A 21,374-nucleotide genomic window follows, 5' to 3' on the forward strand; every position below is an offset into this window, starting at 1 on the left:
TGTTATGTTTGGATGGGGTTGTTTGTTTGTTTCCTTGAAATTAAGGAAGAGGGCTGACTTCCATGACTGATTAACTCATATAAAAAAGAACACACACACACAAAAAAAAGAGAGAACACAATAGCAGGAAGGTTAAGTAGAGCTATAAACTAATCACAGATCCTCCCTAGTGACAAACCACTCAGGTCACAAAAAACTCTAATTGTGCATAAATCCAAAGTGATTCCACACTAACAATTGCTATTACCATCTGTTAATGGCCAGCAGAGCTGTCTGTGTCTATGGCAATTGAAACTTTTTAATACTTGAAGTGATCCTGTTAATGTAACCTCCTTCTTTATTCCCACTACACCACAAATTCCTATAAATCTTAGGGAAAGAGACGCCTGGGTACCTTAGTGGTTGAGCATCTGCCTTTAGCTCAGGGTGTGATCTCGGGGTTCTGGGATCGAGTCCCACATTGGGCTCCCCACGGGGAGCTTGTTTCTCCCTCTACCTATGTCTCTGCCTCTCTCCGTGTCCGTATTTTATTTTTAAGTAAAATCTTTAAAATAATAAGTCTTAGGGAAAGCATTAGATTCCACATTTTGTGTTGTTGATGGCTCAGTTCCCTTTAAATCTCCTTCTTCAAGTGTGTAGAGAGTGCAACTAGTGTCAAGGTTATACACATAAATTAGTTTGGCTGGAGCAAAGCGTATGTTACACAGAGAAGGAGAGAGCTTACCAAAAAGGTTGGGACCCAATTGTGCAGAATCTTGAATGAATGTTTAAGTCAGGAACGATGTTTCATTCAACTATGAAGCTCCCTTGTAATTCAAAAGGCAAAAGCCATTGGGGGATAGTGGGGAGAGGATGAGGGGGCAAATGAATAAGAATTGATATATCCAACCTAAATATCTCCCTTGGGGCCCATATCTGTCTATCTGTTTATCTATCTATCCATCTCTGCCTACTAGACATTTCCACTTGGATTTCTTACAATTTGACTGTTGAATTCATCATTTTCACTTATATGTAATTCTCCTACATGTCTCCTATTTTGTTTGGTGATACCATCTCTTCCTAGCCAGGAATCTGGGAGTCAACTCTGTCTCTATTCCCTTAAGCCATACAGCAAACTGGTCACTGTGGTGTGTTCATATGGCCTTTGTGATATCACCTCAGTTCATTCTTTCTTTTCCAATCCACCACCTCGCATTTGGTTCTGACCCTCATAGTTTCTTCCCTGGATTACTAGAGTAAAACATGCTAGATGAGTCAGACTGCCTGAGTTTAAACCCCGCACCGCACCTCACACCTCTCCGTCTGCTTCAGTTTCCTCATTCATAAAGTGGGGAAATGAAAGCACCTATCGTGAATGAATGAATGAATTATAGAAGGAACAAAAAATAAATTATGTATGTCTTAATTTTATCTGGTTATGAATACGGGGAGTCAAAGTGCAGGGCAGTGCTAATAGGAATATAATGGGAACAATACCTATATATTCTAGATAAACAGGTTAAATTAATGTAGTAATAATATGTATTTAATTCAACATATCCAAAATGTTATCTCTTTAGCTTATGGCACTAGCCATAGATCAAGTGCTCAATAGCTGGACACAACTAGTGGTTCGCATTACAGGGTAGAGCAGTTCTAGAGATTATTACATTGGACAACAGTAATGTCAAACTAGCAAGAAGAAACCTTAAGAAGTTGCCATGGAAGGCCGCCCATAAAATTATGATTACACAATTAGGCACTTTAAGTACCATATGCACTGACTTTATCTTTCTAGATGAACTATAAGCTTCTTGATGGCAGGGAAAGTCCCTGCTTCCACAGTCGTCAGGATTGAGGGCTCTGCTCAACAGAGCATTCTTGAAACAAGGACTGACTCAGGCAACGCTCAAGCTTTAGCTCCTAAAATGACCAGGACACACCTAAGGAATGAAAAATTCAAGAACATTGTTTTTTTTTTACCCAGTGCTAATGGTCAAATTGCGTCCAGTTGCATGTAGGAGTTAGGAATGGCAGGCTCAGAAATCATTTTGACATAAATCGAGGAACCAGGAATGTATAATTTCTGCCTGAAGCTATTCTCCGGGTTCACCAAGAACGGAGGGTTCAAGGTGGTTATGTTATAAATCTTAAATTCCTCAATGCACTTTTCAGTTAATTCATCTTCAAAGGAAGATGTTTTCATCACTGAGTCGTGAACAGGAAGAGATTAATTTTAAAGGCAAACAAAAGAGAAGAGCCTCAACAGTCCGCTAATGATGCCATTTTCTCATTTCCTGCTTTTGATGTGTTGTGTCCCCGTGAATGATGGGGTAAACTCCAGCTCTAGAAATTCATGTTTCATGGAGAAAATCTATTTCTGTGCCTTGCAAAGCAGAACTACAGGTGCAGCAAGCGAGTAAACAGTACCAGCTGCTCCTTGGCTCTGGTTTCTTAAAGAGAAATTAAAGACCAACCCCAGGTTTGGAGGTAGTACAAAATCCCGGAGAGGACAGTTGAGGATCTTTCTGACTCTGGCCCCAATTCCAGCACCTTCTCCATAGAACAGCGTACCCACAGAGGGCATGCAGCACACCGAGGCTGGACGTCAGAGCTAATTTCTGTCCATATTCTGGTGAGGTTATTTAGTGATAATGTCCCAGCAGGCATTGGTACTTAACCAGGAAACTCATTCTGGGTTCACATATTAAACCTTTATTGTCTGATTTGGGATATGATGTACAGTGTGTTAAAGTATGAACTCGTAAAAAAAAAAAAAAAAAAAAGTATGAACTCGTCATTTAAAAAAGTGAATTCATATTATAGATTCTAAAACAAAGGAGCCATATTCCTACATTATTTGTGTGTGTGACTAGTTTATTCTTTTAGAAAAGGACCCGTGTATGGTCTATCAGAATGAAGAAATATTAAGTTTTAGATACCAGAGGAACAAGCTTCTTTTTACAAAATGTGGATTTGCTTTTTCACGATGAGTTTATGCTTTTAGAAAAGGATCCCAAGGCATAATCTCACAGAATAAAAAGAAAGAAAGATATGTATATGTCAGATGGTCTCGAACAGTGTCACGTGGCCATCTGTGTGGATTATTCTCACCGATTGATTACCTTGTAGTATCTATTGTATGTCTAGTGCCACCAAGAATCAAGGAAACCAAGTGCCAGTGCAAGTGACATAAACAGCAGCCAATAACAAAACTGTTGGTTTTTATATTGCTCCTGAATCATTTCTGACATTTTATTACTTCATTTTGACGTTCTGAAGCTTTTCATGAATTATGAAAAGGAATTTTCATGAGATGGAATTTTCATTAGGTTAGTTATGGTGGAAGCTGAAATGGCCATCTCTAAAATTTTTATTCGCAGACATTCTTCTACCAATTATCAAATTATAAACCTTCACAACTGCTCCTTTTTTAATGTCATAGAAAATGCTGTGGCCCATGATGGGTCACTTGGGAATGGAAAGCAAATGCTAAGAGAACACTCAGTGGGCCTGCCATGCCATTATCTGCTTAAAATGCAGTATGCTCTAGTGACCACTCGTACTAGAGTTTATCCCGATGCATTACCCCAGCTCAGCCCCCTTGTGCTGGTATTGTCACATCACATGCCCATCACCCCCACCTGCTGTCAGGATATGGGTGCGGAGGCTTCATGAAAAGGTGAAGGAGATATCAGGGCACATTTCCTGCCTGTGAGTGGAAGCCAACCTTTATTTTCAAGCTGTGTGTTTTCAGGTAAACAGCCTCTGCCCTGCTTTGTACTGTCGTTTTCTCTTTAGCCTTTGTGATGCCTGGGGAAAAGAAACCGTAGTGAAATACAAGTTCCTTTTGCATGATTTCTTCCCCAAATTCAAGAATGCTTTTATAGGCCAGTTTGTGGGAAATGGAAAGGGCGCGACCCTACATTTTGAAAGGAGTGTGTTGTGCATTCCAAGGAGCACCTGCTCACCTGAAATCGGCCTCGCCTCTGATGGAGGCATTGTGGCAACAGACAGCCAAGAAGCTACTGACAGGCAACCATGACGCTTCCTGGCTTGCTCCACACACTGTGAGCATCTGAATGTTCTCATGGACTCAGAGCAGTAACATTCCTCTCACCACCAGGAGCAGGTTACATTGTTTTCCAGTATTGTAGGAAGTTTTTCTGTGTTCTCCGAGCTCCTGCTCAATCAGACACCTTTGCTGAGTAATCCTGTTGTCTCACTCTGATTCTGCTGTGCCTGTGGTGGAGATCGGCCCTGGAGAGAGCTTCTGGGATCTTCTTTGTATGCCCCTGCCACAGCAATATCATAGCAGACTACAGACAGCTGTTTCCATCCCCTGGCTATGAGCCAGTCCAAATGTGTAGGTCCCATGCATGTCTCAAGTACTTGGTTTGGGGTGTCAAAGGGCATCTGGGTAGCCTCTGAGGACCGGCCAGCTGAGGGCCGTGGCGGGGAGTTGGGAGGTGTGGTGCCTCAGGGGAACCTGGAGGGCTTCTATAGCAGTGTTGCATGTAGACAGGGTCTGTGCGCAGAGAAGTATGAGGTACAGTCCAAACTGTGCTGCCAGACGGGCTCAACAGAAAAATTAAATGGTGAAAGCTAACGATGACAACATTTAAAGTGAGATGAGCAGGAAACTTTTTCGGGTTTTGTTGTTTGTTCTGCAGTTTTTGTGTGTTCGGCTGTACTCATGAAAGCTTGGTTTGGGCTGAGGGAGTCTTAAACTCTTCAAATTTCATAAACCTCTCAGATCAACTTGCCTAGTGATGATTCCAGGTGGAATTGAGAGTTGAAGACCAAGGTCTGTTGCAAGGACTTTTTCCTCATTAAAATGTCCCCTCTTCAGGTTCTCTGTGACTGATTTGGCAGCCTCATCCAGGAACGATCCAAGTGGCTTTCACCTCATTGGTTTTCACTTCATTGCTCTTGGCTTTCTCGGGAATTGTTTAATTGGGTTACTATTGTCTCACTGGCAGAGACCTACAAGGGGGACTCTTTTCTAAAGCAGGGTCTTCCTCTCCAACTCTGAGTGGCCCTAGTAAGGAAATGCAGCCCCTTGACCAGTCCAACCCTTTGTATAAACATACACATGATTCTGGGCCAGTTCCTTTACCTGTATAATTTTTAAAAATAGGAAACCTCTTGGATTAAAAAGACTGATGAGCTTGCCCCAGGATCTCTTCCTGAAAAAATTATCGGGAGACCTACTTACATGAAGGACTTGTTCAAAATGGCATTTCTCTGCTTCCCGTGTCACCTGGCCCTCTGCTTTGAGAATGTGCAAAACTCCTGCGGGAAGTATTATTTACATTCATTCATAGGACTTATCAACTTGGATGTGGTTCCAGACAAGAGAGAAGTAAATGCTATCTTAATAGCAAGAGATCCAGGAAAAAGTCCCCTTTCCAATAGGAACTTTGTATATTTTGCCTTTAGCAAGGAGCTCTTTGTTTTCTGAGCTCCGGATGTTCAATCTGCTGATTGAAGCAAATGCAGCTGAGTCTCCAATGGTGTGTGCAAGTGCTGGATGCTTTATGGCTGAAACAGAAATGTTTCTTGGGGTTCTCTGACCTCGGGCACAACTTTAAAACAAGGTGGTGTTTGCAGCTTCAGTGCCTGCAGGCATGTGGATTCCTGGAGCTTCTGCTTGTGGTTCTCAGCTTGTGAACCCACTTGTGTGTGTTTTGTTTTCTTGGCTTGTAGGGTTTTAAAAGTAGCACAGAATGTACCAGGATAGACTCAGCTGGAGGTGACTAAAAGGAAATCTTGAGGAAACTGGCAGAGAGCTATCCGCTGGTGGGAGATGGGGGCACAACTGAATTGCCTTTCGTCTTCAGTGTAGGAAAGCAGTGTCCTTCCAAGAAGTTAAAAGTGACGTTAACAACTTGAATTTCAGACCAATAGCTCTACTAATAATAACTCAAGGTATGGGGGAATAACTTTCCTTCAACTGTATCTCTGAAAGGAAGAACATAATATGAGCATGCATTTATTAGGCATGTATTATAAGCCAGAAACTGTGCTGCGCTTTCCTACCACAGTATCTCATTTGAATTCTCGCAACAGTGCCTAGGTGCCAGAGGCTTTGATTACCCCATTTTTAAGATCAAGAAACAAGCATAGAGAGGTTAAATAAATTATCCAAAATAACACAAAAAGCAAAGTGGCAGAGCTTGAATGAAAACTCAAGACAGATCCCAAAATTCAAGCTCCAAAGCTTTTGATGCACTTAGTGATTGAGTTTAGGTCTTAGGCAAGTCCAAGTTGGGGGATAGGTGGCACAGGAGCACTAGGGAATTGGTTATTCCAGGTCTTGCTACCAGTTGCTGCCTACAAACAGAATTTCTGACCACAATACTCATGAAGAGATAAGAATATTAACAACATATTTGGGGCACCTGGGCGGTTCAGTGAGTTAAGCATCTGCCTTTGGCTTGGGTCATGATCTTAGCATCCTGGGATAGAGCCTGGTATCAGGCTCCTTGCTCAATAGGGAGTCTGCTTCTCCCTTTCCTTGTCCTTTTGCCCTCCCTCCCACCCCTGTGCTTGTGCTAGAGCACTAACTCTCTCAAATAAATAAATAAATAAATAAATAAATAAATAAATAAATAATCTTAAAAAATAGAATATTAACATATTTAATCAAAGGTATGCACTTTTCAATCTAAAATACTCAATGCAGGTTAGCTTGGAGAGAATAACATTTTTATACACACACAGACACACAAACACATACATACAAACACTGCAAAAACCTACTGTGACTTCTATTGGGACCTCCTTAGAGTCTGTCATTTATGTCAATATAATTAAATCTTCAAATCATGGGGGAATGGTGTTATGGTGTTATTATGGTGGGCACTGACTGTGTAAAGCTAAGCTTCTTTAAGTTACAGAATAGCAAAAAACAAGTAATCCACAATAGGACAATGTCTCATTCTGGTCTGACAAAGTGGTTTCTCTTGGAAAATAGTGGGGACAAAAAAAATCTAATTCCAACATGGACCATAATAGTTTAGATGTATTGTTCTACAGAAAAGCAATACTAATTAGATAAATTAACACAATGATTTCATGTGAGTCTCTCTATATTTTCATTTGTGTTTCTGGAATGGAGATGGCTCCATTTGATATTTTTGTTGTTGGGCATGGGGAATTAGCTTTTTTTTCTCATGGCTCTTTTATAGTCCTGGGGAGGAAGACATTTCATTTCCCTAACCTTACTAGTATAAAATCATACTTTAGGGTGTACTCTTCTGACTTCAGAGCCTGAAGTGCTGTCCCAGAAAGCAATCGGTTCTCCTCTCTGTCTCTCATTCTCTTTCTCTCTTTCTCTCCTTCCTTTTCTCCCTCTTTTTCAAAACTAGTTTGGACCAAATGCACATGACAATTAGAGTCTCCATAGTATCTGGATGTTCAACCAAATGCCTTTCATGGCTCTTGCTATAACCCCTGAGACCATTGTGCTCTGCCTTTATTTATCTCATCCCTCTCTTATACATTTCCTTATTCTGATATGGATAATTCCTGCCACCAGGCTCATTTTCACCTCACCTATCCAACCCACTGTAATTCATCTTCTGACCAATGAATCACACACGTTAGAGTCCCCATTCCATCAATCACCATGGACCTGCATTTTCAAGCTCTCAGAGAAAGAGTTCTCCACCTTTCTGGAACCAAAGTAAGCCAAAGCCTGGCAGGATGGCTTCCCGGTTAGGCTCATCTTCTTTCAGGCCCGGGAAGCACTCTGGCAAATGTCCTAGTCCTCATACCTGCTTCAGTATTTCTTCAGGTCATTATATCTGTAATTATCCCTCTCTCCCATCCTCCATAAACCATTGTTCCTTTCTTCAAGGCAGCTCTACTCACATCTCACTTGAGATCTTGCTCTTTGTTCACTAACTTCTTTAGCTTCCTGCTGAAGAGGTACCCACACAATGAATTGCATCTGGGCCCCTTCTTCTCTATCTTGGAAGGACTGGATTCCCTTCGACAAACCAGACACTTTTGTGTTCCATCCTATTTCTTTCTGAGTTCAAGAAGACCTCAGGGACCTGGTTCCATTACTAAAGTGTCCTATTCCCGATATCTCCTCTTCTGTGGTCCTTTTGTTTCTATTAGCTCGAATAAACAATGGAACAAACCAAACCAAACCAACAACAATAAAACACATGAGGGGAAAAACTTCTTTAACTTTTCAGTCTCCAATTATTTGAACCAGAAATCAAGGATTTTCACTGTTTCCTCTGCCTGTGTATGCACGCCATCAGTTCATTTCCCATTTCTATGAACCAGTACTTCTCAACGTTTAAAGCACTCCTGGGGATTCGGATTTGGCAGGTCTGAGGTGTGGCCACAGTGTCTGCATTTTTAAGAAGCTCCTGCTACTCTGCTGCTCCCTAGATCACTCATGGTATGGAAGACTAAAGATGCTTCCAACACACTTGGTAAGATTTCAGGAACAAATTTTGAAAGAATACACACAATTATTTTCTATAATTTTTATCCAATTGCTTGGAGAGAACATTCTAATCTTAACACTGGTAATGCAATCACCATCATTTCACTGATCTAGGTGCTATATTAGGTTTATTTACCTACATTACATCATTGGTCTTTATAATACTCAAAGTAAAGATGAGGAAATTGGAGTTTAGTGATGCTTGGGTGGCTCAGTGGTTGAGAATCTGCCTTTGACTCAGGGTGTGATTCCGGGGTCCTGGGTTCAAGTTCCACATCAGGCTCCTCACAGGGAGCCTACTTCTCCCTCTGCTTATATAGCTGCCTCTGTGTGTGTGTGTGTGTCTCTCATGAATAAATAAATAGATTAATTAATTTTTAAAAAAGGAAACCGGAATTTAAAGAGGTTGAATGACTTGCTTGTGTGCCAAACTGACAAGAAAGAAAGAAATGATTCAAATCACCATTGTTAGAATAGTTAGCGTCCATGCCTCTTAAAATATTTTGAATTTATACTCCATTTTCCCTTTTATTTATTTCCTTATATCTTATCCTATTTTTAAAAAAGATTTATTTATTTACTTTAGGAGTAAATAGGGTCAGAGGGAGGGAGAGAGAAAGAAGCCCAAGCAGACTCTGAGAGTCTGAGTGTAGAGCCCAAACCTACAACCTTGAGATTGTGACCAGAGCCAAAAGCTTAACCAACTGAGCCACCCAGATGCCCCCTTTCTTATCCTATTTTGTCCCTCTTCACTAATGACTGGGTGTTAGAAAGTAATTTTTGTCTTTAGAGAAAAGTATTACCTATTTCTCTACAGAATAGAAACACAAGGGATAGAACATTTAACTTGGCAATCCACTTATAAAGAACAGTAAAATGTGGTTCTGAAATCAGACTGATTATGTTTAAAACAAGGCTTTGCCTCCTCATTTGTGACCAAATTATGTAACTTCTCTGTACCTCAATTTTCTTGAAAAGACAGGGAAAGAATAAAATTTTTCTCATAGGTTGTGAGAAAGATGAAATGAAATGAAGCCTCTTATAAAATAAGCTAGCACCTGGCAAATGACTAATGCATGTCAGGAGTTACTCTTCCTATTACCATTACAGTTATTATTTACTATTCTTATTATTGTGGATTTTAAAAAAAAATCTATTCCTGAGATGATGATGGTGATTACCCTACTGAGACTGAAGGAGGTAATTCAGCCAAATGATCTATCATTTTGGTCTGCTAGTTCTGTCCACAGACTGAGTCTGCAGAACTCCCCTGGTGCTTGAAATTCTGCAGACCAATTGCTCCTCCATCTCTTAATCCTCTCCAAGAAGATAGAGCAGTTAATGAATTAGCTTGATCTATCTCCTTAAGCTTTACTGTCATCAGCAAATTACCCTAAAGAATATTATAAATGAACTTTACAAATTAGAAACCATGACCTTAAATTACTTCCTTCCTCCCTCTATTCCCTCTTTTCAAAAACTTGCAAATCTACTACCCATCAACTTAGTTCTGTCGGACAAAATTTAATCAGGCATTTCTTATACAGAATTGTATGCAAAAACTCTTTAATAGGATTTGTAGTTTTGTTTGCTGGGATTACCCAATGACTTCAACTGTAACAATTATTTAAAGAAAAAAATAAACCTTGATCAGAGAATTATTATAGGATTAGAGTCACTGATATCTTGAATCTCTGTGATTCTTGTTGATTTCATTTCGTAAATTGCCTGAATTGATATAATTGATGGACTAATCTTTATTATGAGGCAGAGATGAGCTCCACTGCTGGCTTGGAGAAAGTTCAGTTTCCTCAGGAAGATCTCCAGTCTGCGTTGGGACTCCCTGCTGGACTGGAGAAGGTTCAACATTTTCAGCAGGGGCTGGAAGTTGTTCTGGAAACTCTTGCTGGATTGCAGAAGGTTTCAAGTGTTCCTGGGACACAGCAGACTGAGCTGAGGCCTCTTGTTGGGGTAGAGAAGTTTCAACTTCATTAGTGGACTCTGGAGTTATAAGTGCCAGATCCACAGGTTTAACAGTGACTCTGGGGGAGAGTAAAAGCTCAGCTTGACTCTGACCTAGAGGAGAAACTGTTACCACATGATGCTCTGGAGAGTGAGCTGGACCCTCCTGCTGGGTTGGGGATGGTTCAACCTCACCAGAAGGTTCTGGATGCTGAGCTGTGGCTTCTTGCTGAGTGGCAGAAGGGTTAACTTCCTCATAGGTGTTTAGATGCTGACTTGGGGCTTTCTGATGGGTTGCAGAAGGTTTAACCTCCCCTAGGGGATTTGGATGTTGAACTGTGGCCTCTGACTGGGCCGGAACGGGTTCAATGCCCTCAAGGGACTCTGGATACGGAGCTGGGGTCTCTGTTTGGTTTGGAGAAGGCTCACCCTCCTCTGGGGTCTGAGGGTGCTGAGTTGGGGACTCCTCCTGGATTAGAGGAGGTTTGATCCTCTTGGAGGCCTGTGGGTGCTGAGCTGGGGCTTCCTGTTGGATTGGAGAAGGTGCATCCTCCTCGGAGGTCTGTGGATGCTGACCCTGGCTTTCCTCCTGAGTTAAAGATTCACTCTTCTCAGGCATCTGTGGAAATTGAGTGGAAGCCTCTTCCTGAGCTGGAGATGGTTCTCCCTCCTCGGAGGCCTGTGGATACTGGGTTGGGGCCTCCTGGTGGGTTGAAGAAGGTTTAGCTTTCTCAGGAGTCTGTGCATGATGACCCTGGCTCTCCTCCTGTATTGAGGAAGGTTCACCCTCCTCAGGGATTTGTGGAAGCTCAGCAGGGGCCTCCTGCTGGGGTGGAGAAGGTTCCTTCTCTTCCTGAGTCCCTGGAAGTTGAGCCAGGGCCTCCTTCTGGGTTGAAGGTGATTCACCCTCCTCAGGGGCCTGTGAATCCTGAGCCAGGGTGTCCTGCTGGGTTGTGGAAGGTTTAACCTCTCCAGCGGTCTGAACAGGGGTCTCCTGCTGTGTTGGAGGTTTCTCCTGTGTGGGAGATTGGGATAGGGCAGAGATCAGAGCTATCAAGAAGGGGGTGAGCTCAACAGGGCATCCGCTTGGATGGCAGGCATTGAATAAGGGTGGGTGGAGGTGGGTGTTAGGGCTGAGCAGACCTTCCGGGACTGGGATAAGAAAGCTGGGTCAGAAAAGGGGAAAGCCATAGCGGTGGGGCTCAGGGGAGGTTGGCGTGGAGCACCGGGATTGCCACAGGGGTTGAGGGGTGAGGATGTGATGCCTCAGAGGGCGGAGGAGGGATGTGTCTGCGCTCGGGGTTGGAACTGGACTCCCAGGGGGTCAAGAGCGTGGCTGCATTGACGCGACGCCAGGGGCGAGGGGGTGGGGGTACGTGCTGGGCTCGGGTCCCCGTCGGGAGAAGATGGAGGGGGCGGTCAGCAGGGGCTGTGCGGGCTGAAGGCTCGGCTCCGAGGGGGTAGGGCGCGGGCTTACAACGGGGAAGGCAAAGGGTTCTGAAGCAGGACAGCGCAAAGGCGACCAGGGGTCGGGACCACGGAACGCGCCCGCCGCCCGTTCGCATCTCGACCCCGCCCCCCTCCCCCCTCCTCCCCCTGACCCCGGACTCACCAGAGCGAGCGGGGAGGGGGCGGGGTCGCTCCTGGCCGCTGCAGCCTCTCAGCCTCCGACCCGACGCTCCGGCCTCTCCGCCACCGACGCCCGGAAACTGCGCTCGAGGCGCCTGACGCCAACCCGGCGGTTGGGCGCTCGGCCCCGCCCCCGGCCCGCGGAGCCAATGGCGGGGCGGGAGGAGCCGCGGGGCGGGGCCAACGTTCCCGAAGCCGAGTTCCCCAAGGGCCAGCGGGTGAGCGGTCTGGGAGGCTTGGACTCCACTAAGGGGAGAGGGAGATCCGCCTGCAGAGGTGAGGCCACTAAGCGAGGTCACCGACCTAAGAGGAGCTTGGCCCAAGGCCCGCCTCTAGCAGTGTCTGCGTAGACTAGATCCCGGCTTCTGGGTCCGTGATCTCGCCTGGCCGCAGCGCCATGCGTGTAACGTTGGCCTCCTGAGGGGTAGGTTCCCACTGGTAAAATCAGACCAGTGACGTCTACGCTATTTTTGCCTCCCTGAGGGCATGGGCGCTGGTGGTGCTTGCAGCCCGGGGGCTCTGAGGGAAAAAAGTATACGTGTTTTGACCCTATCTTGTACCAACAGGGCGTCTTCAGCTCACCGCTCCCTCCTCCTCGGGACTTTCTCAGGTACCTGCCCATCAGCCCCTGAGGCACAAACCTGGAGGATCTGGTTCTTCTCATCTAGCCAGGTCCTTGTGTGTCTGCTTTCCTCGGTAGAGTTGACATTTCTTTTGCAGGTGGACTCAGAACAAAAGGTCCAAAGTGTGTGAGAGGGGGGATGTCTGCTTTGGTCACTTCTCACCTGCAGGCTTTGGTCCAGCGGGGAGCGTAGGGCCTGAGTGTGGGGACAGTGCCCAGAGGCAGAGGTACTACTAACTGCATGTCCAGGGGGACTTTGGGAGTATTTATAGGGCTGGCCTGGGAACAGGGCAGCTCTTGGAAGCAAGCTCCACTGACCTGGGCCAGGGGTTCTGTGACCGTTTCTGGGAAGGTTCGGGTTCAGTGCCCGTTGCCGTTTATAAAAAAAAATGGCTGGTGGAGATGTGGCACCTGAGTGTGTGGGGGCTGCTTCTCTGGTAATAATCTCTCCGGGAGTGAGAACCACTTCTCGGTTTCAGACTAGATGAGGCTGAGTGCATTCAGTATGGGTAATAGTTGAGGACGGGGAGCCTCGGTGTCCATCGGAAGATGAATGGAAAGAAGAGGTGGTTCATGTATACAACGGAATATTCCTCAGCCATTAGAAACGACAAATACCCACCATTTGCTTCGACGTGGATGGAACTGGAGGGTATTATGCTGAGTGAAGTAAGTCAATCAGAGAAGGAAAGGGAGGTGGGCGGGGGGTGGGGGTGACTGGGTGACGGGCACTGAGGGGGGCACTTGATGGGAGGAGCACTGGGTGTTATTCTGTATGTTGGCAAATTGAACTCCAATAAAAAAATTTAAAAAAAATAAAATAAAATAAAAAAATAGTTGACGTGTGGGTAGCCCGGTTGGCTCAGCGGTTTAGCGCCGCCTTCAGCCCAGGGCCAGATCCTGGAGACCCGTGAATGAGTCCCCATCAGGCTCCCTGCATGGAGCTTGTTTCTCCCTCTGCCCGTGTCTCTCATGAATAAATAAATAAAATATTTAAAAAAATAGTTGAGGAGGAAGTTAGGAATAAAGAGATAGAGGCAAAGTATTTTCTGGGTGTTGAACAAGGTGGAAAGTAAGGGATTTACTAGGGAAATCCCATTTCCTAGGCAAAAGGATAGTGTTTCTGGTAATAATTAGCACATCAATACCATCAGTGTCTTGACTCAAGCATGCCCTCCCCCAAATGGAGCAAGCAAGCAATATTCCTCAGTTCTTCCAGTTTTAGTATGTGTGCTGCCGAAGTGAGCACTATTCCTCAGTTCTTCCAATGAATTTTTGCACAGCCACTGTCTGCAAAAGCTGTGGGAACCCCACATAGTAATCTTTTGTCTGGTTTTTCAGGAGCCCAGCCCTTGTCTCTTGGTCTTCTCTTACTTCTCAGGCCTCTCAGCCCCGCTGCTTGTCTTCCTCTCTTCATCTTGCTCTGGTGCACATTTTTACCATTCATGGGCCATGAGTCCACGAGGTAGTTTCCAGCCAGAAAAAAAAATTCACACTGCTCTATCATTTGAACAGTAATAAAGTCACATGCAAAGAGAAGAGAGCTTGAAGGTTATCCTGGAAGAGGCAGCTTTTATCTGAGTCTTGCAGGTGGATAGAGGAAGGGGCATTGCAGGTGAAGAGACTGGCAGAGAAGTGGCTGGTGGGTAGGAGTGCAGACTGAGCTCAGGGGAGGTCCCCAAGAGTGGAGAGGAAGTTGGACTTAAGAACAGAGTAAGGGGATGGGGCTAGGATGGGAGGGGAGATAAAGACAGATTGGATGAGGGGGGAAAGGAAGGATGCAGACACAGCTGGAGGCCTGTGCAGGAAGGGCTCAAACACTAGCAAACTCAGCTCACAGGCCACTGGTCTGTCAGCTTAGATTTCAAGAACTCCACAGACTTATTTAAAAAGCCAGGTAGGAGAACTGCAGGTATCTGAATTCCCTGCAGACAGGTCCAAGGTGTAGATTCCTGAACCCCATCCCTTCCCTGGAGAGTCACTCTGGGATGGGGTCCAAGAATTTAGGCCTAACCACCTCTGCTGTCCTCTGCCCTCAGCACCAGCGGATCCAAAGCATAAGAAAACATAAGAACCTTTGTCTTATTTTAGGAGCTGAGGGGTAAGGGATTATTAACATTTGGGCAAAAGAGAAGCTTCTATTGTTTGCTAGATAGGAATTGTGATTGGTCCTTGTCAACCACTGGGAAGGTAGGTTGCCATTGTTATCTTCAATAGCACAGATAAGAAAACAGGCTTCAGAGAGAGGCTAAGTAACTTGGGGTCCCAGGGCCTCAGAACTAATAAATAAATGGTAGAGGGAGGACTCTCACCCAACTCTAATTCTAATTAGAGAGTTAGCATAGTTCAGTGGCAGAGCAAGTGGGCTTGGTAGGCGGTAATGCTTAGGTTTGAACACCAGCTCTACCCCATACTGTTTACAGGACCTTCCCTACACTAGTGTGGGCGTTCAGGACAACCAAGCAATGTGAAGCTATGGTTTTCACCGGCCCCTTGAGATATAGCCCTGAAGATTGGCAATTAGAAAACAGAAGTAAAGGCACAACACACTATGGCCTCCTAGCCTCAGGCAGAGGGGCCAGAGGGTGTGACTTCAGGTAAGTTCCCAAAACTATCTGAGCCTCAGTTCCTCATCTGTAAATTGGGGAAAATATCAGTTGACCTGAGGATTAAGATAATATCCTTAGGAGAGTTTCTGGCCTGCTGGAAGCACTTGAAGATGACTAGCTATAGGGCACCTGGGTGGCTCAGTTGGTTAAGCCTCTGCCTTGGGCTCATGTCATGATCCCAGGGTTCTGGGGTCCAGCCCACAACAGGCTCCCTACTGAGTGGGGAGTCTGTTGCCCCTCCCCTGTGCCCCCACCCTCGCTCGTGCCCTCACTTGCTCTCTCAAATGGATAAATATTTTTTTTTAATGATTTTGTTTGTTCATGAGACACACACACACACACACACACACACACAGATGCAGAGAGACACAGGTAGAGGGAGAAGCAGTCTCCATGCAGGGAGCCTGATTTGGGACTCGATCCCGGGACTCCAGGATCACGCCCTGGGCTGAAGGCGGCGCTAAATCGCTGAGCCAACTGGGCAGTCCTGGATGAATAAAATCTTAAATAAAAAAAAAAAAAAAGACTAGCTATATTATTATTATAGTTTGGGCTAATTCTCACCTTCCCAATCCAGTCAGATCTGTTTTTAACTGCTTTCTGAACACTGGAGTGGGAGCTTTTTTTTTTTTTTTTTTTTTTTTTTCCCCATTTTTTGAGAGGCTTTCTTATTTGAACCCCAGATATATCCTTACTTGGCAGCTGACTAAAGTCATCAAACAAGGACTAATGCAACCATTTCTCTCAAAAGTGGAATAGCTAATGTTCCCCCTGGATTCTGTTGTAGGAAGTTGGTTCTTCCCACTCTTTTAAAATATGGCAATTAGAATTAGGTGCCCTGTAGCTAGTCATCTTCACTGCCCTAAAATATATTTTCCACCCACATGCCCATGTCTGGAATTCAGTGGTGATGGTGGCATTCTTTAGGATTTATCCTGGCTCTCTTTTTAATTATTAATTTGTCAATTATACCTCAATAAAGCTGGACAAAAATAATGAATTTTTAAAATTCCCCAATAGTTATTATTATTATATATAGTTTACAGTTCAAATAGTATGACATCAAATGGTGAGGAAACATAATGACCCACAGCAGTTTCTTCCCCTTGACCATCCCCACCTTCCCTCCTGAGCCAGCTCACTGGGCATGCTTACTTCTAGCTGAATCTTCTGGTGCTTATCTCCCCACCTATCTTGGTAATTCTAGCTTTGGATTTATCCATTTTAGACACTGTCTGTGGACTTCCTATTATCACAGGCAAGGAGTTAGTTCTTTAACACCCCTGTCCGTTCTTGGGGTTTAGTTATGCCACTCTTTCCTGATAATTGATAGTGTTTACAGAATTGTGATTATGTAACTATTGTTCGCCTCCAAGATACAGCTCCAAGCAACCCAAAAAGATGACTTTTGAGGATGGGCTTTCTCTACTTTGGTGTAGAGTTAGAATGATGAATGACCATGTTTGCAGTCTTGGAGTCTGCGTCCTTCAGAGCCTGAAGCCAAAGGAAAGCACAGTTGAGGGATAGATGGGGAGAAGATGACTTGTTTGAACCCTAGATGCAGGCAGCTTTAAGTACTTAGGCTTCCTGGTTATATAAGCTAATTCACTGTATGACATTTTTGGTTCAAACATATTTTAGTTGGATTTCTTTCACTTGGAGCGTACAGAGCAGTGACTGATACATATGGTCTTCATAAATTTGGGCAAGTTATACAAAACGTATATGTATGTATATATTTACGTATGTATATGTGTATATGTATATGTATGTGTATATGTATGTGTATGTGTATATGTATATGTATATGTATATGTATCCTGACCAGCACAGCTCACGACACTAGGTTCCCTCTCCCTCTGCTTTTATCAGCCAGAGCCTGAGGTAGCTTGACATTGAATAGTACCATTTAGGGACTGGAGGAAGCAACTTACCATGAGTCACTGCCCTAAAATATATTTTCCACCCACATGCCCATGTCTGGAATTCAGTGGTGATGGTGGCATTCTTTAGGATTTATCCTGGCTCTCTTCAAGTGGTTCTCCTTTGCAGTGAGAAGTCTGCAGGGAAAGGCAGCATTAAGGTAGAGCATCTTGGGCCAGTTCTGCTTTTGCCCTGAGATCTAGCAAAACAGATGATGAGGGGGCCAGGGACCTTGTGGAGCCATGGGAGCTCTGATGGTCAATTTCACTGTTCTTCAAATTGTCCCAAGTCCATGCAGATCCCCCACTAGAGTCGTGCCTTTTGACAGCCTCCCTCTGAAGATATTTCAGGCAATCAGAATCTTTCCAGTTTCAAAAGACCTATAGAGAAAGAAATTTCACTACCCTGTTGTTTAAGATCCATTCATTCATTTATTTATTTATGTATTTTGAGAGAGAATGTCAGGGGAGGGGTAGAGGGACAGAGAAAATCCTCAAGGAAACTCCCCACTCAGTGCAGAGCTCCACACAGGCTGATCCCAGGCCCTGAGATCATGACCTAAGGTAAGATCGCTCAACCAACTGAGCCACCCAGGTTCCCCTCACGACCCTGTTTTGATGTTTAACTTGTAGAAGCCCTTACTTCTGGAGGTCCCTGTAGGAGGCAGTGGATACAGTTTTTGGTGTAGACAGGATCTAGGTACAAATTCCTGCTCCTAATGGCACAGTCCCTATGCAGGCTATGGGGCAAACTCATAGTACTATGTGTTGACCTTTAGGAGGTCAGTCTGTATTTCATAAGGAAATCATATGTGGAGAATGAAGAAATGGTCTAAAATTCATCCAGTAAGATCCCTGAGGCATCACGTGGGCAGGGTCCGCTACCAGGCATTGGGGAGAGGAAGATGGGATTCTTGCCTCGTCAGGGTTCCTGACCTAACAGATAACTGCGGTGGGGCCTTCACATTGATGGGTGCTATCTTTCACTCTGTTGCATTTACAGGGACACCTAGAAGAGCGGGGCCTTGGTGTGTAGTCTCTAAACCAGGACTCGGTCACATCCTGAGTAGACAGGATTATTGGCCCTCCCTGCACCCACACTCTTGCTGTGTCTCTCTGTGGGCAGAGTGTACTTTCCTGTCCCCTGGCTCGGGGATTGGCCATGTGACTTACTTGGACCCATGGACTAGGCAGAAATGAAAGTATGACAGTTCTGTGTCTAGGCTTGGAGAGGCCCAATGAAGTTTCTGGTTGGCCTCATATGCTTCCCTCGGGTTGCCGCTGCCTCTTCAGCCTGGGCCCCAGAGCCCACCCAGGTGGAAAAGAGCTAGCTAGCCCTGCTGATCTGCAGACTAGCACGGAGAAGCAGTGCTGACCCAGCCAGCAGAGCATTCAAGTACAGCTGGACCAGCCATCCTGTGAGAACCGGTATTCCAGTTCACTGAGTTTGGGGATGGTTTATTAGTTAGCATTGTTGTGGCGAAAGATAACCAATACACGTTATTGGTTATAACGTTATTGGTTAACCTTTATTAGGCTATAGGTTCAGCCACTGTAGTAGAGACCCAACACAGCAGTGGGTTAAATAAAAAAGAAGCTTACTGATCTCTCATATAATGATCTGGTTAAGTACTGTAATCCAGGGCTAGTTTGGTGGTTCATGTGTCAGGGAGCCAGGCTCCTCCTATTTTACTGCTCCACCATTGTAGGGTGTAGCCCTCTCTACATGAAGCCTTTGTATTGTTCACCGGTTGAAGTCTTCATTTCCCTTGGCCCTGTAAGCTGAAACACTCCACAGTGTGGCGCCAGACCCCTCTCCAGTGCTACACTGGAACACATTAAGGCTCACCTTGAAGCACCATTCCTGCTTCTGCTTCAGACCTCAGGACCTTTCCTCTTCTTGAATGGGTGTGCCTCCTCCCACACCCCCAGGGGGTGCCCCACCACTGTCGCCCAGGTCTCAACAACATCTCACCCTGACTAGGACCTCAGGAGCCAGAGCTGGTCATGCCTGGCGCTTCCCAGGACTGAGAGGCCCTGATTTCCATAGTGGCAGCAGCCAGCCAGTGTGACTCTTTGAGACGCCAAGGGTGAGAATCTCAGTCGTGCCTTTTGGTCATCTTCAGTCTGTCTTGCCCGCCTCTCACACCCTCAAATCCCTGCTGACCTCTGGTCCTGAAGAAGCCAGGGAACCTCTGCTCCACCTCCTGGTTCTCTTTGCACTAACTACGCCAGTAGTTTGGTGAGCATAAACAGTCTTGTTAGAATGGTCCCTCTGTTTTGGAGATCAGCTCAGGAGGGGTGGGCATCTGAATGGTAACAGATTCTTTTTTTTTTTATTTATTTATTTTTTTTATTTACTATAGTCACACAGAGAGAGAGAGAGAGAGAGAGAGAGGGGCAGGGACACAGGCAGAGGGAGAAGCAGGCTCCATGCACTGGGAGCCCGACGTGGGATTTGATCCCGGGTCTCCAGGATCGCGCCCTGAGCCAAAGGCAGGCGCTAAACCGCTGCGCCACCCAGGGATCCCCTGGTAACAGATTCTTTCTCTAAACTCTAGCCAGGCTCCTCTGAGCCCTCTTCTTGATTCAACCTTATTTGGCCTGTGAAGACTTGAACAAACACTAACGTAGTTTTCAGCAGCTCATGACCACTGCCCTAGTAAGACCCCAGTCTCCCTTAAAGTGCCTGCCCGTGAAACTCAAGGCTGTCTAAAGAATTTGTTGCTTATTCCAGCCACCACCTGAAGATAAGGCCCCTGTTTCCCAGTTTCTGTGAGAGAGTAGGAGTCTAGCTTTGGTAAGTGCCAGTTAGCAAATCCAGATGGTTTCATATGGGCTAACCCCCTTCCTGCCTTTTGTAATCTTTGGCTTCTGACTATGGAGCCCCTACTCATTCCCTTCCCTAGTCCCTCAATCTCCCTGTGCAATACTCAGTCACCTCTGTACTTATCCCAGTTGAGTTCTGTTCATGATGAACTCTTTTCCCTGTGCCACTGCAATATTCTATTACTTTGGAAATCTGTCTGGACCACTTTAAGTATGCCTGGTTTGGTTTGTTTTTGACAGGGGAGATGTTCAGGATCAGCTTTTAAAATTAATTTGCTTATTTTTCAGGATCAGCCTTTTATTATTTTTTTTTAAATTTTTATTTATTTATGATAGTCATACACACACACACACACACACACACACACACACACAGAGGCAGAGACACAGGCAGAGGGAGAAGCAGGCTCCATGCACCGGGAGCCCGACGTGGGATTCTATCCCAGGTCTCCAGGATCGCGCCCTGGGCCAAAGTCAGGCGCTAAACCGCTGCACCACCCAGGGATCCGAAGATCAGTCTTTTAAATAAGCATCCCAAGGATGTTTGAGTTTAGAGGTCCAAAGGCCATATTTTTTTTTAAAAAGATTTTATTTATTTATTCATGTGTGAGAGAGAGAGAGAGGCAGAGCACAGGCAGAGGGAGAAGCAGGCTTCATGCAGGAAGCCCGATGTGGGACTCGATCCGAGGACTCCAGGATCACGCCCTGGGCCGAAGGCAGGCGCTCAACCACTGAGCCACCCAGGGATCCCCACAAAGCCACATTTTTAGAAACTCTATTTCCCTATGGACACCGTTTCCTCTGGCAGCCCTTTTGAATGGGGGCTATGTTTTCTCAGATACCTCACTGCCATTAGTCCATCCAGCTTTCATTCCAGTGAGAACATTCTGGAGGCCAAACTAAGAATCAACTCCAAGTGCTTCTCCAGTCACCTCTGGGGATGACTGCATGTGATTGGTATCCAGTATCTGGTACCTTAACCTGCTGCCCAGCTAAAATGACACCTTTTGTGTTTCTGACTTAGCTAGCTCTCCACCATGTTACTACTCCATGTAGACAACACCTTCCTTTTAGAAAGACTTTAACACCCACCCATTTGTTAGATAGTATTGGTTGGCTCTAGCTACCCACTTCTATCCCTTTCTTTGCAGGTGCTAGAAGCCCACAAACCACATTTCACAGATTCCCTTGACAGCAGAGTTCTGCCATAAAATCTAGGGGGTGAAAAGGAGGTAGAAACCATTCTTTCCTCCTCTGCAGTAGCAGATGCGCAGGCTACATGTTGGGACTCCATGTTGCCAGTCACAGGCTTGGGACCATGGAGTGCTGCAGTGACTTCAGCAGTGGGT

The 21,374-nt window shown here is 45.3% G+C and overlaps 2 protein-coding genes across 27 annotated transcripts in view; one reads left to right on the forward strand and one right to left on the reverse strand.

Annotated features, from left to right (window-relative positions):
* LOC140629517 (membrane-associated guanylate kinase, WW and PDZ domain-containing protein 2-like) overlaps positions 1 to 21,374 on the forward strand; it is a 316,400-nt gene that overhangs the window by 197,450 nt on the left and 97,576 nt on the right. For 21 of the 26 annotated variants that reach the window (XR_012027360.1, XR_012027359.1, XR_012027361.1 and 18 more), the window contains exons 3-4: positions 12,610 to 12,715; positions 15,089 to 15,262. Coding sequence is in view for 6 of the 26 variants with exons in the window: in XM_072819031.1 (XP_072675132.1) it covers positions 12,610 to 12,715; positions 15,089 to 15,262 (280 nt within the window). In the remaining 20 variants the exon portion in view is untranslated. Of the gene's footprint in view, positions 1 to 11,827; positions 12,320 to 12,609; positions 12,716 to 15,088; positions 15,263 to 16,915; positions 16,980 to 21,374 lie in introns of those variants that run through there. The other 5 variants (XR_012027375.1, XR_012027376.1, XM_072819035.1 and 2 more) reach the window with 3 other exon arrangements.
* On the reverse strand, positions 10,002 to 12,373 carry LOC140629518 (uncharacterized). The gene is made up of 2 exons (XM_072819039.1): positions 12,027 to 12,373; positions 10,002 to 11,429 (listed from the first exon to the last, which is right to left on the reverse strand). The coding sequence occupies exon 2, from the start codon at positions 11,031 to 11,033 to the stop codon at positions 10,203 to 10,205; it is 831 nt and encodes a 276-aa protein (XP_072675140.1). The 5' UTR covers positions 11,034 to 11,429; positions 12,027 to 12,373; the 3' UTR covers positions 10,002 to 10,202.

Source organism: Canis lupus, assembly GCF_048164855.1.
Source record: "Canis lupus baileyi chromosome 16 unlocalized genomic scaffold, mCanLup2.hap1 SUPER_16_unloc_1, whole genome shotgun sequence".
NCBI classification, from domain to species: Eukaryota; Metazoa; Chordata; class Mammalia; order Carnivora; family Canidae; genus Canis; species Canis lupus.